This window comes from Mesoplodon mirus (genome assembly GCF_964341445.2).
Source record: "Mesoplodon mirus genome assembly, chromosome: 1".
Taxonomy (NCBI): Eukaryota; Metazoa; Chordata; class Mammalia; order Artiodactyla; family Ziphiidae; genus Mesoplodon; species Mesoplodon mirus.
Window position 1 is genome coordinate 38,984,690 of NC_138976.1, and position 17,141 is coordinate 39,001,830.

At 39.3% G+C, this 17,141-nt stretch overlaps 1 protein-coding gene across 2 annotated transcripts; it reads left to right on the top strand.

Moving 5' to 3' along the window:
- The first annotated feature begins 3,743 nt into the window (after positions 1–3,743).
- Positions 3,744–16,076, top strand: PRXL2C (peroxiredoxin like 2C). 2 transcript variants are annotated; one of them, XM_082628295.1, is made up of 6 exons: positions 3,744–4,060; positions 4,500–4,568; positions 5,457–5,510; positions 5,679–5,784; positions 10,077–10,208; positions 14,266–16,076. In XM_082628295.1, exons 1-6 carry the CDS (start codon positions 3,845–3,847, stop codon positions 14,391–14,393), a joined length of 705 nt encoding a protein of 234 aa, XP_082484421.1. In that variant the 5' UTR covers positions 3,744–3,844; the 3' UTR covers positions 14,394–16,076. The 2 variants fall into 2 exon arrangements, with proteins under 2 accessions (XP_082484421.1, XP_082484422.1); XM_082628296.1 differs by lacking the exon at positions 10,077–10,208.
- Positions 16,077–17,141: the final 1,065 nt, after the last annotated feature.

Genomic DNA, 17,141 nt, shown 5'->3' on the forward strand with positions numbered 1-17,141 from the left:
CTCTAATCACAATAGCCCGGAGATGGAAACAACCTAAGTGTCCATCATCGGATGAATGGATAAAGAAGATGTGGCACATATATACAATGGAATATTACTCAGCCATAAAAAGAAACGAAACTGAGCTATTTGTAATGAGGTGGATAGACCTAGAGTCTGTCATACAGAGTGAAGTAAGTCAGAAAGAGAAAGACAAATACCGTATGCTAACACATATATATGGAATTAAAAAAAAATGTCATGAAGAACCTAGGGGTAAAATGGGAATAAAGACACAGACCTACTTAAGAATGGACTTGAGGATATGGGGAGGGGGAAGGGCAAACTGTGACAAAGCGAAAGAGAGGCATGGACATAGATACACTACCAAACGTAAGGTAGATAGATAGTGGGAAGCAGCCGCAGAGCACAGGGAGATCAGCTCGGTGCTTTGTGACCACCTGGAGGGGTAGGATGGGGAGGGTGGGAGGGAGGGAGATGCATGAGGGAAGGGATGTGGGAACAGATGTATATATATGACTGATTCACTTTGTTATAAAGCAGAAACTAATAAAAAAAATATCCTGTAATAAACCATAATGGAAAAGAATATGAAAAAAAATATATACATATATATGTATATATATATATGTATAACTGAATCACTTTGCTGTATACCAGAAACTAACACAAATTGTAAATCAACTATACTTCAATAAAAAAAGAAATGGACAAAAACCAAATAATTATTTAATCATAACTCTAATAAATGCTTTAAAAAAAAAAAAGTGTGCAGTGTACCAAATAACCAGAAGTTGGGAGGTCAGGAAAATTTGATAAGTTGGAATATTTGATGGTCTGGAATATATGATGTACCAAGTAACATATTCCCAGGTTCAACCAGGAAGTTTTGGGGAGCTTTGACCAGCTGTTGGTCACAGTGTGAAGACAGTGTGGTTAGAGTCAGTGGTTAGCATCTAAACCAAGGAAACCTGGGCATCTACTGTCAGGTGAGGCTCACCCCTGGAATAATGTGAATGAAATAGAGCTGGCTGGGTGTTAGGTTGATGGGTTTCTGTGGACTGGCAAGCCTGCAGTGGCATATGTCCTCTGAGCTCTGCCCTGCTTGTTTCAGACAGTGGGAAACACCATTTCCGTAAGGCGCTGTGACTACCTTGCTCCCATTCATACTAGATCCACGCCAGATGGTGAATGCTCTCTTAGCACCACCCTATCTTGCACATTCCATGCATTCACCAGTCAGACAATATTCATGGAGGCCTACAGTGTGCCAGGCCTTGTGCCAGTCTGCGAAGATATTACAGTGCTGCAGAAGGCAAGGAGCTTACTGTCTGATTCAAAGCTTTCCAAACTTTCTTGGTTCACAGTAGTTTATTTCTTGGTATCAGCAGTTTATTCACAGCACCCTTAGGCCAAAAGAAATTCCTATCAGTTTCTTTTATTTGGAAGTTAGATCCAAACAACTTAATAAGTATTTATGTCTGAACAACTTAGTAGCTATTTGAAGATACAACTATAAATTAAAAGAAAAAGTAATATTTTTATTTCATCCCAGAGTGTGCCTGCCTGTTGGACACTGCACAACTTCTCCAATCTTGGAAGCAGACTGGACATCCCCAACCTCATTCCCTAAACACAGTGATTTTTGTGCGGTTCTAGTTTATTTTTTTAATTTTTAAAATTTTTTATTTATTTATTTTTGGCTGCATTGGGTCTTCATTGCTGTGCAGGCTTTCTCTAGTTGTGGCGAGTGGGGGCTACTCTTCGTGTGGTGCTTGGGCTTCTCACTGCAGTGGCTTCTCTTGTTGCAGAGCACGGGCTCTAGGCACACGGGCTTCAGTAGTTGTGGCACGTGGGCTTCAGGAATTGCGGCTCACGGGCTCTGGAGCACAGGCTCAGTAGTTGTGGTGCACAGGCTTAGTTGCTCCGCGGCATGTGGGATCTTCCCGGACCAGGGATCAAACCTGTGTCCCCTGCATTGGCAGGCAGATTCTTATTCACTGCACCACCAGGGAAGCCTGTGCAGTTCCAGCTTTTTATCACAACTGTTAGAAACCCAACTTGGTAAAGATATGACATTATTCAAAGAAATATAGTGGAAAAGAAATGTAGTCTAATGTGAAATCATGTACTATCTCCACTCACAAGCAGGATGTCAGGAGGATAACCTCTGCTTCCCTCAAGTATTTAAAATATCCTGCTGTGCCCCTGAGAGTGCATCGGTGGCACCCCAGCACTGGTGGAACATGACTTAGAAACAGTTCTATGATTAGAAATGTCCAAACCCACAGCAGAGTGTCTCAAACTGGGAGCACTTAAATGTGTGTTCAATAATGTATGTCTTCACACAACTGAAAGCCAGAGGATTCAGGATCAGTCTCTCCTGCACTTTGGGGCAGAGTGAAATTGGTCCCTTTTACCTCACTAGCACTCTGCCCTTGATAAGTGTGATCCTGAAGGGGTTCCACTAGACAAATACCATAAACAGAGGATCATATTTTCTGAACCACAAATCCAGAAACAAGGGTGGGTGAACTTATAAAGACAAAGAACCTGAATGTTGTCTGGTTCTGCCCTGGAAGACTTGGACACATGGTCACCATCTATGAGAAACCCCAGTGCAAGACCAACCTCCAAGTCCAGGACCAGCTGACTCTCACAGAGTCTGCAGAAATTCCTAAATTCCTCTATGCCTGCTTGCCTGCAGCCTGCCCCAGGAGAAATTAAGGTAGAACAGAGCCATTTAACTCCATCTTCCTCATCCCTCTCAATCCATCATTTACACACACACACACACACACACACACACACACACACACACACACAGAGTTATATCACTTGAGGGGCCTGGTAAACAGCTTTAGCAAAAAAAGTCTGAAGAAAGGACATGGAATCCTGAAACACCCTAGCACATTTACAAACAGATTTATTATACCTGCTCTTAAAAAATATAACTGAGGGAATTTTCTCAAGTGATAGCAATGGTCCATATTTCTATAGGATTGTGGATAACGGGTGGATAATCAGGCAAAACTCACCTAACTGTGGACAGACGCACAGATTCTGACAGAGTAAAATAGAATCTAGGTGGTGGATATAGGAGTGTTCCCTGTAAAATTCTTTCAACTTTTTGGGCATGTTTTAAAATTTTCATGATAAAATTTTGGCAAATTTTTAAATTTAAACATTTAATTAAAAAATAAAATTTAACTCCACTTAAGATTTGTACATTACAATGTATGTTAATGATACCTGCAAAAAAACAAACAAACAAAAAAAAAAGCACGAGAACTGAGGAGGGAGTGGGTTAAAAACAGACTAGAAGGAAAAACAAATCTATCGGATCATAAATATGGATGTGCTTGGTAACTGGTTCTCTTGAACAGATAAGAACTCACTTCGACCCAGGCGGCTACGGAGAGCAGGGGTTGCTTTCTTCCTAAGTAACTCCTTTCTCGGCTTGGATCTGTCTGTCTCTCTCTCTGTATCTCCCTACCATGAGTGGCTGAGTCAGAAAACGCGACAGCGATTCCGTACCTTCCCGGAGCTTCGGAACCACCGGAGCTGCGTACAGAGACTTGGCGGGGCCTAACCTGGAAGACAACATGTGCTCCCCGGCTTGCCCCCGCTCCCCTCACTCTCCCCGGGCGCCACAGCGGGTCTGGACCTCAAGCAACTCCGCGCCGTGCGCCCCGCCCCGCCGTGCGCCCCGCCCCTCCAGTACGGCCCGCCCCACCAGTACGGCCCGCCTCACCAGTGCGGCCGGCTCCTTACGCCCAGCTTGGGTAGCGACCCGGCCCACCAAAGATTCTGACCCCCACCCTCGCGAACCAAGGGCCCGCGGATGCAGGGCGCGATGGCCGCCCCAATCGTGGCCCCGGTCACGCGGCAGATCAGCGGCCGCGCCGCCCCAGCCCCAGTCCCAGTCCCAAGCGGCCCCGAGAGCGGGCAGCCCCTGGCCGCCTCCGTGGCCGACCTGCCGGTGCTGGACGCCTCCGGGAGGCGGGTGCTGTTTGGCGCGCTGTTCCGGGAGCGCCGGGCTGTAGTGGTCTTCGTGCGGGTGAGCGCGGGCTGCGGGACGATCCGGAGCAGGGACCTCACCCGCAGGCTGGGACGGAGGTTGCTTCCACGGCCTCCGCTGGGGGGTGGTTACATCGGGCCCCTGGACGGGTCCAGGGCCCGAGAGCAGAGCCCGCCGGGCCTGGCCCTTCCCGTGGTCATCCACTAGAAGCTTCCGGAATGCGAACTGCTCCTCTCGCTTCCTTGAACGGGAATGGAAAAGCAGCCCGTCAAGCCAAGGCATTTTCTCAGCGAGCGAAGAGGCCTAGCACAGACTGGGTGCGGCCTAATTTCAATGCATATTTGGGCGCCCCGACACCTCTTTCTTCCCGTCTTGGGTGTTGTGTTAATTAGCATCACGCATAATGAAGTACTTGGTCCTTCTGACCCCGGGGGTGTTAGTTGCTAACTTGTCCTTTTTGCCCGTATTGGGATTTCAGCATTTCCTGTGTTACATCTGCAAGGAATATGTAGACGATCTGGCCAAAATCCCCAAGAGTTTCTTACAAGTAAGTTTCCTGAGAGTGAGCAGCAGCGAGCCCTGCTTCAGGGTGGCCTTGTGAAAATCACCTGCCAATCATAAGGAGTGCAACGGGATGAGATGCGGAGTGCACCACCTCTCCAGCGCAGACACTCACAAACACAGATTCTCACCATCCCACACATCTCTCCAACACCTCCAAAAAGGAGAGGCACGCGTTAGAAGTCTATTTCTGGCCTATTCATTATTGCCTGGTTATAAACATACTAACCATAATAATAATTTTGATGTTACCTAATAACCTACCTGTTCTCAAATGTTGATTGATAATGACCAAAAACAGAAATGCTAAAAATATCTCCTTCCCTTTATTTTTGTAATAAAGATACTCAAAATAGTTGTTCGTTATAGGAAAATACTAATATATCTTAAAGGTGAAAATTTGTATTGTTAATGGAATGCATGTTCCACATTGGTCTGACAACCAGGTGTGTTTCTTCAGGCATATAGAGGTTTGTCCCCAGCTGAGCTTTTGAGTGAACGCATTGGGTAGATTTTGTAAAACTAAGATCTATTTTCAGCAGACCTTATCAATTGAGATATGAAAGAATAAAATTGTCTGATTAAATAACCCTACTTTAATAGTTTTTATTCTTGTTTAATGTTTGCCTTTGGGGGAAGTGTAGAAAACTACTGACTATATTTTGAAATTCTTACTTAGCAAATGAATCATCTGAATTAATTGAACATTTTAGCATACATCTCTTTGCTTTGACTCACACAATTTTGCTCTTTATACCATTCTTCTAGAAGCCTATAGGTGGCATTAGAATGGAACAAAAGAGTTGGATTAGGGGAAGTTGTATGAAACATGTGATTTCCAATAATATGTACATATCTTTTTTCTCTCCTAAAGGAAGCAAATGTCACTCTTATAGTGATTGGACAGTCATCCTACCATCATATTGAGGTAAATATATAGCAAATTGGGACTCTAACAGGTTAAATCTCTTTCAGACATAAAAATTATATTATTTGAATCACTAAATGTAGGCTAAATTTGCTAAAATTAAGTCAGATTATCACTATTTTTCTCCCATTTCTTTTAATAAAAATTCCAACTATACTTTTTTTTCAGCCTTTCTGTAAACTGACTGGGTATTCTCATGAAATCTATGTTGATCCTGAGAGAGAAATTTATAAAAGATTGGGAATGAAAAGAGGTGAAGAAATTGCCTCCTCAGGTAAGACATAATATGTCCAAGTAGAAAACACTAATGGTGTATTTCACATTTCACATATGCATATATATGCATAGGGGAACAAATGGTAAATTCATAAATCAGCCTGCTTTTTATGATTCTAGTAAGTGATCCAGATTCATGAGACTCTAAAAGATTCATTTCCTGGATGTAATGACATGGAAGGCTGTTGGCGAAGTACTAAATGAATGAAAAATGCAAGTTGCAGAGCAGTGTTTTTAGTATGATTCCATTTTTGTAAAAATAAAAACCATTTTCATAAAGATCTATACTATATATGTGTGAAATGAAAAATGTTTTAAAAGATATTGCAATGATTACCCCAAGGCATGGGAATGAGAAAAGTGGCTTTTGAATTTTTTACAATAAGTACATTTTACTTTTGTAATTACAAGAAAAATAATATTGCTTAAGTTAATATATTTTCATACCTCAGCACCATGGCTTTGAACGCTCTATGTTCTTTAATAGATGAAATCTTAGTTTTCATTTAAAGCCCAACTCAAAGGGGCTCTTAATAGCTCTTCAAGCAGAAGTAATTGTTTCCTTCATTGTATTTTAATAGCACCTTGTACTCGATTATATACTCTATAATTGCACTTAAGGTGGTGGGTAGTATAGTTAGTTGAAAAGTTTGATGTTTTATTCATCTTTATATGGTCCATATTCCCTGCCCTTACACAATTCTGTACAATTAAGAGTATAATAAGCTTTAGGTGAACTATTTACATATATTTTAGGTAGAAAGAACTTGGCTTCTGAAATACCAAATAAGAGAACTCAACTTGAACTCAAATCACTTATTCTCAACAAATGCTGAGAATGACACCCATGGCACCCACTGTGTTGGATGTTCCTGGGAGGACTGTGATAAAAGACACAGCCCCTGCCAACCCAATGCTCATAATCTACTCTGGGAGACAGAAGCAAACAGTCAACTACATTACAGTTTAGGGCTCATAAAAGAGGAGAGCATGTACTGGCAATACCTATAATGCAGAAATGCCTATAACACCAGAAATGCACAGGGAGAGAAGAATCTGGGAAGGCTTCTTAGAGGCGGTGTTGTCTAAGCTCATTCTTTAAGGAGTTAGCTGGGTCAAGTGAGGCTGGGAATGGTGCAGCTGATGGAAAGTAGCACACGCAAAAGCACACAGGTATGAAAAAATGTGACTGTTGGAGAAGTGCAGTTCCCTGTGTCTGGCCAGAGTCTAGGAGCCAGTTGGGGGATTGTGTGAGCCAGGGGACTGAGTCTGGGAGCATGGCAAGGAGTTTGGATTTGTTCTGGAGGCAGTGGGGGAGTCATAAAAGAATTATATTTGAGTGGAGAAGTGATACAGTCTTGTTGCCAGGTGGAGGAGCAATTGGAATGTGCCAAACAGGAGTCATTGATATTCTTGACAAGTTTGTAGTAATAGGCTAGAAAGAAATGACACAGCCTGAAGTAGGGATGCAGAGGGACAGATCACAGAGCTACTTATGAGGTAGAGTTGACAGGATCCCTTTACTGAAGTTTTTAAAGAAAGCAACCTAAACTTTATTAAAACCAATTATGAGGTAGCATAAATACAGAATTTGCTCTTTTTTTCCCCTCTCTTTTTAGTATAGGAAATTGCAACAGTACAGGTTGTGAACCTTTGTCTTTGGTAGACTGTTTTCCTGTGCTATAGCAGAGTCTCAGCATGTGTAAGGTCTGTTTGTCATTTAGCCAATTTAGATATAAACTGTGAGTTTCACTTTAGTAACACCTCACCATTCATTGCCTCAATAAAGATGTGGAATTGCAAAGAAAACAGATGAATTTAAAGCAAAATACATTTTTGTGATTATAAGAGAGAGTGTATTCAAATCATTTAAACTCCTTTGATCTGTGTTAAAGTACTGTATTTCCAAACAGAAAACATTAGGTTCTCACAAAATAAGTTTTTGAAGTTCCTGCCTGAAAAAGCACAAATCTCAGAATCAGTTTCAGAATAATCCTACTTGAAAATTATGACACTGAAAATAAAATATAATAATTTAAAATTATTTTATAAATTTTAAAGTTTATAAAGTTTATAAAGACAAAGAGTAAGAAAATAAAGCCACTAAATTCAAGGGAGTAATGCGTTTACCCAGTATTTCATTTTGCCTTACCATAAACCACTTTATGGTGTTAAATCTACAATGATTACGGTAGACAGCACATAAGCACAATGCAGAAAACATGCCTCTTATAATACTTACTTAATCTAATGTTTCAAGTTAAAATTCTGGTCTTGAGTCCAAGAATCAAACTAAGAGGAAAAAATGAAAAATTCATACTAGCAAAATTAGATTGTGCTTTACAGCAAAGATTGTGAAATTCTAGGTTGTGAAATCTTCAATTGAATTTCTAAAATTTCAGAAATGTTAAATGACCCTTCTTCAGACATGAGGAGATAGTTTGGATTTATGAACATCTATTTTAAGTGTAAAATCCTAAAAAACGGTAAACTTTAGTCCTTTACCCATGTCTCTAAGCTATTGAGCCTGTATTTGTTTCTTGGTGAGATGAATGTCCATCCTAATATAAACATGAAAGGAATAGAAAAGTTGGAGAGATGAAGGAAATAATAGGTATCTGGAAATATTAAGAAGTCAGGTAGGTCAAAGGCAGCATAATCATCAAAATAAAAAGCAAAAAGCACTAGTAGGAACTGACTGCAGGGCTGAGGGTTGGGCTCTGTGCTGCGACCCGGCAGAAGAAGATGAACGGGACTGGTAACTGCCGTACACTGGTGGACGTGCACCCGGAGGGGCAGACGGTGGGTAAGAGGACCTGGGCCATGGTGTCTTGCTGCTCAACCAGTCATTCTCTGGCCTCAGAACTGGTGGAGTCCAAAATTTAAAAAAACTAAAAAGACATAAAAGGCAGGGATAGGAAAAAGATAAGTTACAAGAAAGGTAGAGACTGAGTTTTTTAACTCAAAGGGAGTGGAGGACTTCCCCGGTCACGCAGTGGTTAAGAATCCGCCTGCCAATGCAGGGGACGCGGGTTCGAGCCCTTGTCCGGGAAGATCCCACATGCCGCGGAGCAACTAAGCGCATGTGCCACAACTACTGAGCGTGCGCTCTACAGCCCATGAGCCACAACTTCTGAGACCATGTGCTGCAACTACTGAAGCAACAAGAGAAACCACTGCAATGAGAAGCCCACGCATCACAACGAAGAGTAGCCCCCACTAGCAGCAACTAGAGAAAGCCTGCGCGCAGCAACAAAGACCCAACCCGGCCAAAAATAAATAAATAAATAAAATATTAAATTACTTTAAAAAGGGGGGGGAGTGGAAGTGAAGTATCAGTTACTGTGAGAAAGGAAATAGAAAAACTGACAGCCAAGCAAAGATGGAGCGGTAGCTATAGTTGCTATCGTTACAGCTAAACTGCAAAGTCTCAGTAGCGTAACATGGGAGAAGGTTCTTTTTTTTTCACATTTCAAGAAGGGTATATCTATTGCGTGCTTCTCCAAGCAGCAATTCGGGGACACAGTAGGAAAGACTCAGGCCCTTTCCATCTTGTGGCTCTGCCATTGTCAATCCAATCTTCGAAGGATGTAGAAGAAACATGGAGAATCACTCCCTGAGAGGTTTTCAAGAGGTGCCCTGGAAGTGGCACACATCATTTTACTCATTGGTTAGAGTGTAGTCACATAGCCGTACCAAACTCCAGGAAATGTTTAGCTGTGGTCCCAGAAAGAGGAAACGGGTTTTGACAAGCGTATAACAGTCTGTGCCACAATGTCTCCTGAAGAGGAATGTAGTTATCTATTAGTTGGTAAGAGACTAAACAAAACATAAATGGGGAATTAAAAAGGAAAGCACTACCAGTTTGACAAGTCTGTAGCTGACATTTTTCTGTGGCAGAAAATGACCTGGGTCTGTCATCACTTCTTCCTTTAAAGCAGTAGTTCTCAACTGGGAACAATTTTGACCCCTCCCCCCAGGGGACATTTGGCATTGTCTGGAGACATTTTCAGTTGTCACAACTTGGTGAATGGTGGTTGCTATGGCATCTAGTAGGTACAGAGAGCAAGGGTGATGGTAATCACCCCACATTGCACAGGACAAAGAATTATCTGGTCTAAAACATCAGTTGTGAAAGGCTGAGAACTATTCTTTGAAGGAAGAAAAAAAGACAAGTCAAAAGTAAGATGACTCATAAGAAAGAGACTGTTTTCTAGAAATACTAATGTTATCTTAATATCTAATCAAATATAAAATGACAACTTCTAAAGACAATTCCTAATATTTCAGGACAGAGCCCCCATATAAAATCAAATATACTCTCAGGAAGCATTCGGAGCCTGTGGCGGGCAGTGACTGGCCCTCTTTTTGATTTTCAAGGAGATCCAGCTCAGCAAGGTGGAACACTCATTTTAGGTCCAGGTAAGCATCAAAGCCCAGCTTCAGCAGTACACTTCTCGTGCTTTTTAGAAGTCCAGAGGCCATCCACTTTCTTCATAAAATAGCCACCATGTAAAAATGGGCAACTGGACATGGTAACAGTCAGGATGCTGTGCTTTCATAGGGGTCATCGTTTGTTTTCAAATGCTCCTGTGTATTTTTTTTTTTTTTTTTTTTTTTTTTTTTTGCTGTACGCGGGCCTCTCACTGTTGTGGCCTCTCCCGTTGCGGAGCACAGGCTCCGGACGCACAGGCTCAGCGGCCATGGCTCACGGGCCCAGCCGCTCCGCGGCATGTGGGATCCTCCCAGACCGGGGCACGAACCCGTATCCCCTGCATCAGCAGGCGGACTCTCAATCACTGCGCCACCAGGGAGGCCCGCTCCTGTGTATTTTTGATGTTTGTTTACTGGATGTAATGTGGCCATGATTCCATACCTGAGTGATTACAGGTATTTGGGATAGAAGAAATCAGCAGTGGTTTGGTGACTTGTATGTGGCTATAACACTCTTTAAAAATTTCAGTGGAGGTGAACATTTTCAAATGGGAGAAAACCATCAAGAACTTTTTTTTGTCAATAGAAGGATCAAATCTAGTTATTTATATCTAACAAAACTAGCAGAGTTGCCCTATGTCAGAAAGGAAGTCAAGGGGAATTCCCTGGCAGTCCAGTGGTTCAGACTCAGTGCTTCCACTGCAGGGGGCATGGGTTCAATCATGGTCAGGGAATTAAGGTCCTGCATGCTGAGCAGCGTGGCCAAAAAAAAAAGGAAGAAAGTCAGTCCCAGGGGCAGCTTATTCTGTGAACTTATTCAGTTACTCTAAGCTGCATCCTTTAAATAGCTTTCTTTTTTTATTTAATTTAATTTTTATTCTATATTGGAGTATAGTTGATTTACAATGTTGTGTTAGTTTCAGGTGTACAGCAGAGTGATTCAATTATACTTATAGATATATCGATTCTTTTCCCATATAGGTTATTACAGAATATTGAGTAGAGTTCCCTGTGCTATACAGTAGGTCCTTGTTGATTATCTATTTTGTATATAGTCGTGTGTATATGTTAATCCCAAACTTCTAATTTATCCCTCCCCCCAACCTTTCCCCTTTGGTAACCGTAAGTTTGTTTTTGAAGTCTGTGAGTCTGTTTCTGTTTTGTAAATAAGTTCATTTATATATTTTTTAGATTCCACATATAAGTAATATCATATGATATTTGTCTTTCTTTGTCTGACTTACTTCATTTAGTATGATAATTCCTAGGTTCATCCATGTAGCTGCAAATGGCATTATTTCATTCTTTTTTGTGGCTGAGTAATATCCCATTGTATAAATGTACCACATCTTCTTTATCCATTCATCTGTCCATGGACATTTAGGTTGCTTCCATGTCCTGGCTATTGTAAATAGTTCCGTAATGAACATTGGGGTGCATGTATCTTTTCGAATTATGGATTTCTCTGGATATATGAATAGGAGTGGGATTGCTGGATCATAAGGTGGTTCTATATTTAGTTTTTTAAGGAACCTCCATACTGTTCTCCATAGTGGTTGTACCAATTTACATTCCCACCAACAGTGTAAGAGGGTTCCCTTTTCTCCACACCCTCTCCAGCATTTATTGTTTGTAGACTTTTTGATGATGGCCATTCTGACTGGTGTGAGGTGATAACTTTATTGTAGTTTTGATTTGCATTTCTCTAATAATTAGCAATGTTGAGCATCTTTTTGTGTGCTTTTTGGCCATCTGTATGTCTTCTTTGGAGAAATGTCTATTTAGATCTTCTGCCCATTTTTTTATTGGGTTGTTGTTTTGATATCGAGCTGCATGAGCTATTTGTATATTTTGGAGATTAATCCCTTGTGGGTTGCTTCGTTTGGACATATTTTCTCCCTTTCTGTGGGTTGTCTTTTCATTTTGTTTATGGTTTCCTTTGCTGTGCAAAAACTTTTAAGTTTAATTAGGTCCCATTTGTTTATTTTTGTTTTTATTTTCATTACTCTAGGAGGTGGATTCAAAAGATATTGCTGCAATTTATGTCAAAGAATGTTCTGCCTGTGTTTTCCTCTAGGAGTTTTATAGTATCCAGTCTTACATTTAGGTCTTTAATCCATTTTGAGTTTACTTTTGTATATGGTGTTAGAAAATGTTCTCATTTCATTCTTTTATATGTGGCTGTCCATTTTTCCCAGCACCCCTTATTGAAGAAACTGTCTTTTCTCCATTGTATATTCTTGCCTCCTTTGTGGTAGATTAATTGACCATAGGTGCATCGGTTTATTTCTGGGCTGTCTACCCTGTTCCATTGATCTATAAATAGTTTTACTGATCAATTTGTACCACCTGAAATTCCTTTGGCTTCCCTCTACTAAATGGTTAGGCATTGGATCTCTACCATGTTCAAGTATTGCAGTCAGGGACAAACACCCAAAAAGCCTAAATCACTGTGTTGTAAACTGATTCTTCTTGGCTCTTCTTCATGTTTAAAACTGTTCATATTAGTGAGCATAGCTTCTACAGGTTATAAAATTAACATTTACTTGAATAAATTCCAGATGTCTATAAGGAAGTCTTTAGAAGGAGGATTTTGACCAAATATCATAACTTTTTTGGTTTTTTGCACCTTTAGAAGGAGGATTTTGACCAAATATCATAACTTTTTTGCAGCTGGAACACTATAGCTAGCTAAAATCTTTCATTTTATTTAATCTCCCTTTAGCTCTCTCTCATGAATTTACACTAGGTAGACTAGCCAAAAAAAAAAAAAAAAAGCCTTGTTTTATTAGAATATATCCTGTAAATTAGCCCAGAATGACACTGAGCCATATTTCTGAATGAATTATTTCCATCCTCAGACTTGTAAGGCATTATTTTTTGAGTCCCTCATCTCCAGGTTTCAGAATCATTTGAGCACACATTCTGTTGTGTGAGAATGAAGAGCACACAGAAAGCATCATTTGTGTGCCAAGTTGGGAGCAGACTTAATAAAGAGAAAAGTTTGATACTACGCATTGGAAAAATTGTAGCTCATTTAAGGAAAGAGCTGGGTTTACTTACTTATTTATACAAATCTCTTACACGGTTAACCAAGTATTTCATTTTGCCTTATTTGATAATACGCCAGTTTATGATATTAAATCTACAGTGATTACTGTAGACAGCAGATAAATACAATGCAGAAAACATGCCTCATAATATTTACTAATCTAATGTTTTAAGTTAAAATTCTGGTCTTGAGTCCAAGAATCAAAGTAAACAGAACACAGACTATAAAGTACGACTATTTGGGCTTCCCTGGTGGCGCAGTGGTTGAGAGTCTGCCTGCCGATGCAGGGAACGCGGGTTCGTGCCCCGGTCTGGGAGAATCCCACATACCGCGGAGCGGCTGGGCCCGTGAGCCATGGCCGCTGAGCCTGCGCGTCCGGAGCCTGTGCTCCGCAACGGGAAAGGGCACAACAATGAGAGGCCTGCGTACGGGAAAAAAAAAAAAAATTACAACTATTTTTTGAGCAGATAAAAGAATTGTGAACATCTAAGTGTATTGTAACCGATTGTCTTAATGCCCTTATTTTTTTCAGCCTCTTTTGGTCTATGGTTATAATGTAGCGAGCCTATTAAACCAGTATTTGGGAGTGAATTTTTTAAGGAAGTGATTTATTCTATTATTACATTTAAGAAACAGATGATTTTCCAGCTTGATATTTATGCTAGTTCCATATTCTGCCTGTCTGTTTGACAGGATACTTTATTTAATTACATTTAATGAAACCTAACAGATGGTTATAATTTAAGAATCTTTCCCCTTGGATCTCATAAAACATTACTTATTAGCCTTATTTAATGATAATTTTTGTCATGCTTTATTACCTTAATTAAAAATTATTATGTCATTATATAGAGAATATTATGTACTCCAGGTAAATAATTTTTTCTTTTGGACTAATTTAAAGTTAAAATGCTTCCTTGATTCTAGTAAGCAATAAATCTAATGAATAACACTCTATGTCAACCTTTACCTTTTATTCTTATTCTCTTCTAGGTAACAACATCCATTTTATACACCGTGATAGGAATAGGTTGGATCACAAACCCATCAACTCTGTTTTACAGCTTGTAGGAGTTCAGCATGTGGACTTTACAAGCAGACCTTCAGTTATCCATGTGTGACATTACAGACTCTGTCGCTTTCAAATGGACCTTGGGATATGACCTCAATTGTGGGAATGTAGTATACTTGTGCAGTGCCTAACTTGTTGGCTCTTCCCAGGCTTTGAGGAGTTATGAAACCATAAAGAGACCATGTACCACCAGTTGAATAGCATGCTGAGAGGCATCAGTTGTCAAAAATGTGATATATATTTATAATTTTATAGCTTTTAAAGTTTTATTTTCTATAAAAATTTTTGTAAAAAATTAAATTTTATTTTTGCAAAATAAAACTTTAAAAGCTATAAAATTATAAATACCATTTTTTATTTTACATTATGATATATCAATTCAATGAAGGTTTTTTTGGCCATTAAAATCATAAATTCTTATGAAGAACATATAAGGAGAAAGGGAAGCAACCCAAGACCATTTTATCTATTGGGAAAAGCAGGATCTCAAATTCTGTAAACAGTATAATCATATTTTTGTATGTATATGTTTATATTTTTGTATGCTTAGAAAGAAAGACAGGAAGTAAACACACCAGAGTATCACCAGTTAAGTATCTCTAGGTGGTAGGATTACAAGTGTTTTTATTTTCTTTTCCATACTTTTTTATATTTCCCAACTATTCTATAATGAACATGATTCATCTTTTTGGCAAGGAAAAGGTCTTTAAAATTATACGAAGAATATATCCCTACATAGCAAGTTCCACAAAGGTACAATTATATAGGCTGCAGTCCACAAGTTTCTATCCTGATTGCTTTACTCAGAGGAAATACAGCAAATCGAACCTACACAGAACCTGTGTTCACAGCATCTTGACCACACACCCACCGTCCATTTCACTAGGATTTTGTTTGGGGCAACGGGGGCAGGGGTTGCTGGTAAAAGGAGAAAAATATGTTTTAGAAATTTAAGATATGTATAATCAGTATGCTTTCTGAAAGGAAATTTTAAGAATTGTTTAAACTAAAAACCAAAAAAACTTTATAATTTAAATGTACACTGTGGTTTGGTTGTATATTCCTGGACAGTTTCTACTTCTCACCTCCAAGTTTCTTTTATTTAGTAGACTATTGTCATCTTTTATTTTTCTGGAATCATAATATGTTTTGTTGGAAGTGTCCCAGGAATTCTGATGAAGAGTACAGCAAAATTAATTTGTAATTATTAGCAAGTATAATACTGCTTTGAACTTATACAAGCATATGGAGTCATACACAAAATATAAATTTAAAGTGTCCAAAAATTTGAATCTATTTTCATGTGTATATATATGGAAAATCATGTTTTTAATCAATAAAAATGAGTTATAAAAGTTAAAATTAAGGTATTTTGTGCTATTTTTTATAGTAAGGAGACTAGTGGCCCAGATCCTTCTACTATGTTGAATCATAGCTTACACAAAATTTATATATTTACATTTATAATGTACATTATGTATATACATTATAAAATGTACACCACATTTTTTAAGATACATAAATGTTCTTTATGTGGTTTCATGGAGGAACAGTTACATAAATACAGTGCAGTAGTAAATTGCCTACCTGAACAAACATTTAATATAAAAATTACTTATAATAGGTGCTGTGAAACATATACTCCATATCCAATAATGTACTGGATGCAAAATTTTGAAAAACCTTTTGGTGATAAATATGTAGAAGTGCTGAATAAAATAATAACATCTAACAGTTTTGTGGGGCTAATTATTTGCCAGGTACTATTCCAAGTGCTTTACATACATTAGCTCTGTGGAACTGATATTACTATCATCATTATCATTGTCAACTCCATTCTACAGAACAGAAACAACATCTTTTTTTAAGTTGAACTTACAAGAAAGTGAGGAAACTCCACAAGGGCCAAACAGAAGCAGAAACCAGGCTGTTGACCATGCGTTGAAGCCATGGGCTGCCCTGAGGGCTGTCCCCCTCCCAGGAGTTAGAGAAGGCTGTTCCTTGGCCAACTCAAAGGCCTTACACTGTAGAGTTAATAGTAAGACCACTAAAGCACTACCTGAGACCTGGGACTTCTGAGGGCTACGACAGTGTAAGAATGGGCTGCAGTCAAATCCATCTATAGACCAAGGAGCCCTGTGAGGAAATATGTTGTAAAGCTTCTGCAATAAACCTTTGTGGCAAAAAGAATTTCAGTAAAATGAAAGTTCATGTTTAATTTAAAAATTCAAGTATTTTTGTTTCTCAAGGAGATTGATAACTAATAGCCTGCATAAAATGTTTGTTCGTGTTGCCATCTACCATGGTGGGGGCGGGGGGCAAAGTGATAGCACTGACCACATGAAAACTGGAAGACAAACTTTCTAAAGAAGCAACAACATCTACTTCAAGGTTAAGAGTTATTCTAAGAAGTGTTCCAGAAGATGATTTAAGACATGCAGTTGTAGAAGGTACACTTACACATCATTCTGTGAAGAACGATCTTTCATTTAAATCAGAGTTCTTTTAAATTAATTTCACTTATGTTCAATTCCAAGTTTTCTTGTGCACATTTAAAAAGTGAAGTGGTAGCTCTTCATGTACTGGCTCTGTTAGCAGAAAACTCTGAAAACAGTTTCAGCATGCCAGTTTTAAATCAGTATTATCAGATGCTTCAAATAGAAAATCAGATAAACTCATTCCTTTAAAAGGAGCTTTAAAAAAAGATTCTTTTTTTTTTTAAATCCAGTTTACAAAATCAAGGCAAAACTTTCGGAAGATGAAATATCTGACAGTATGGTGTGTGCTACTCTAAATT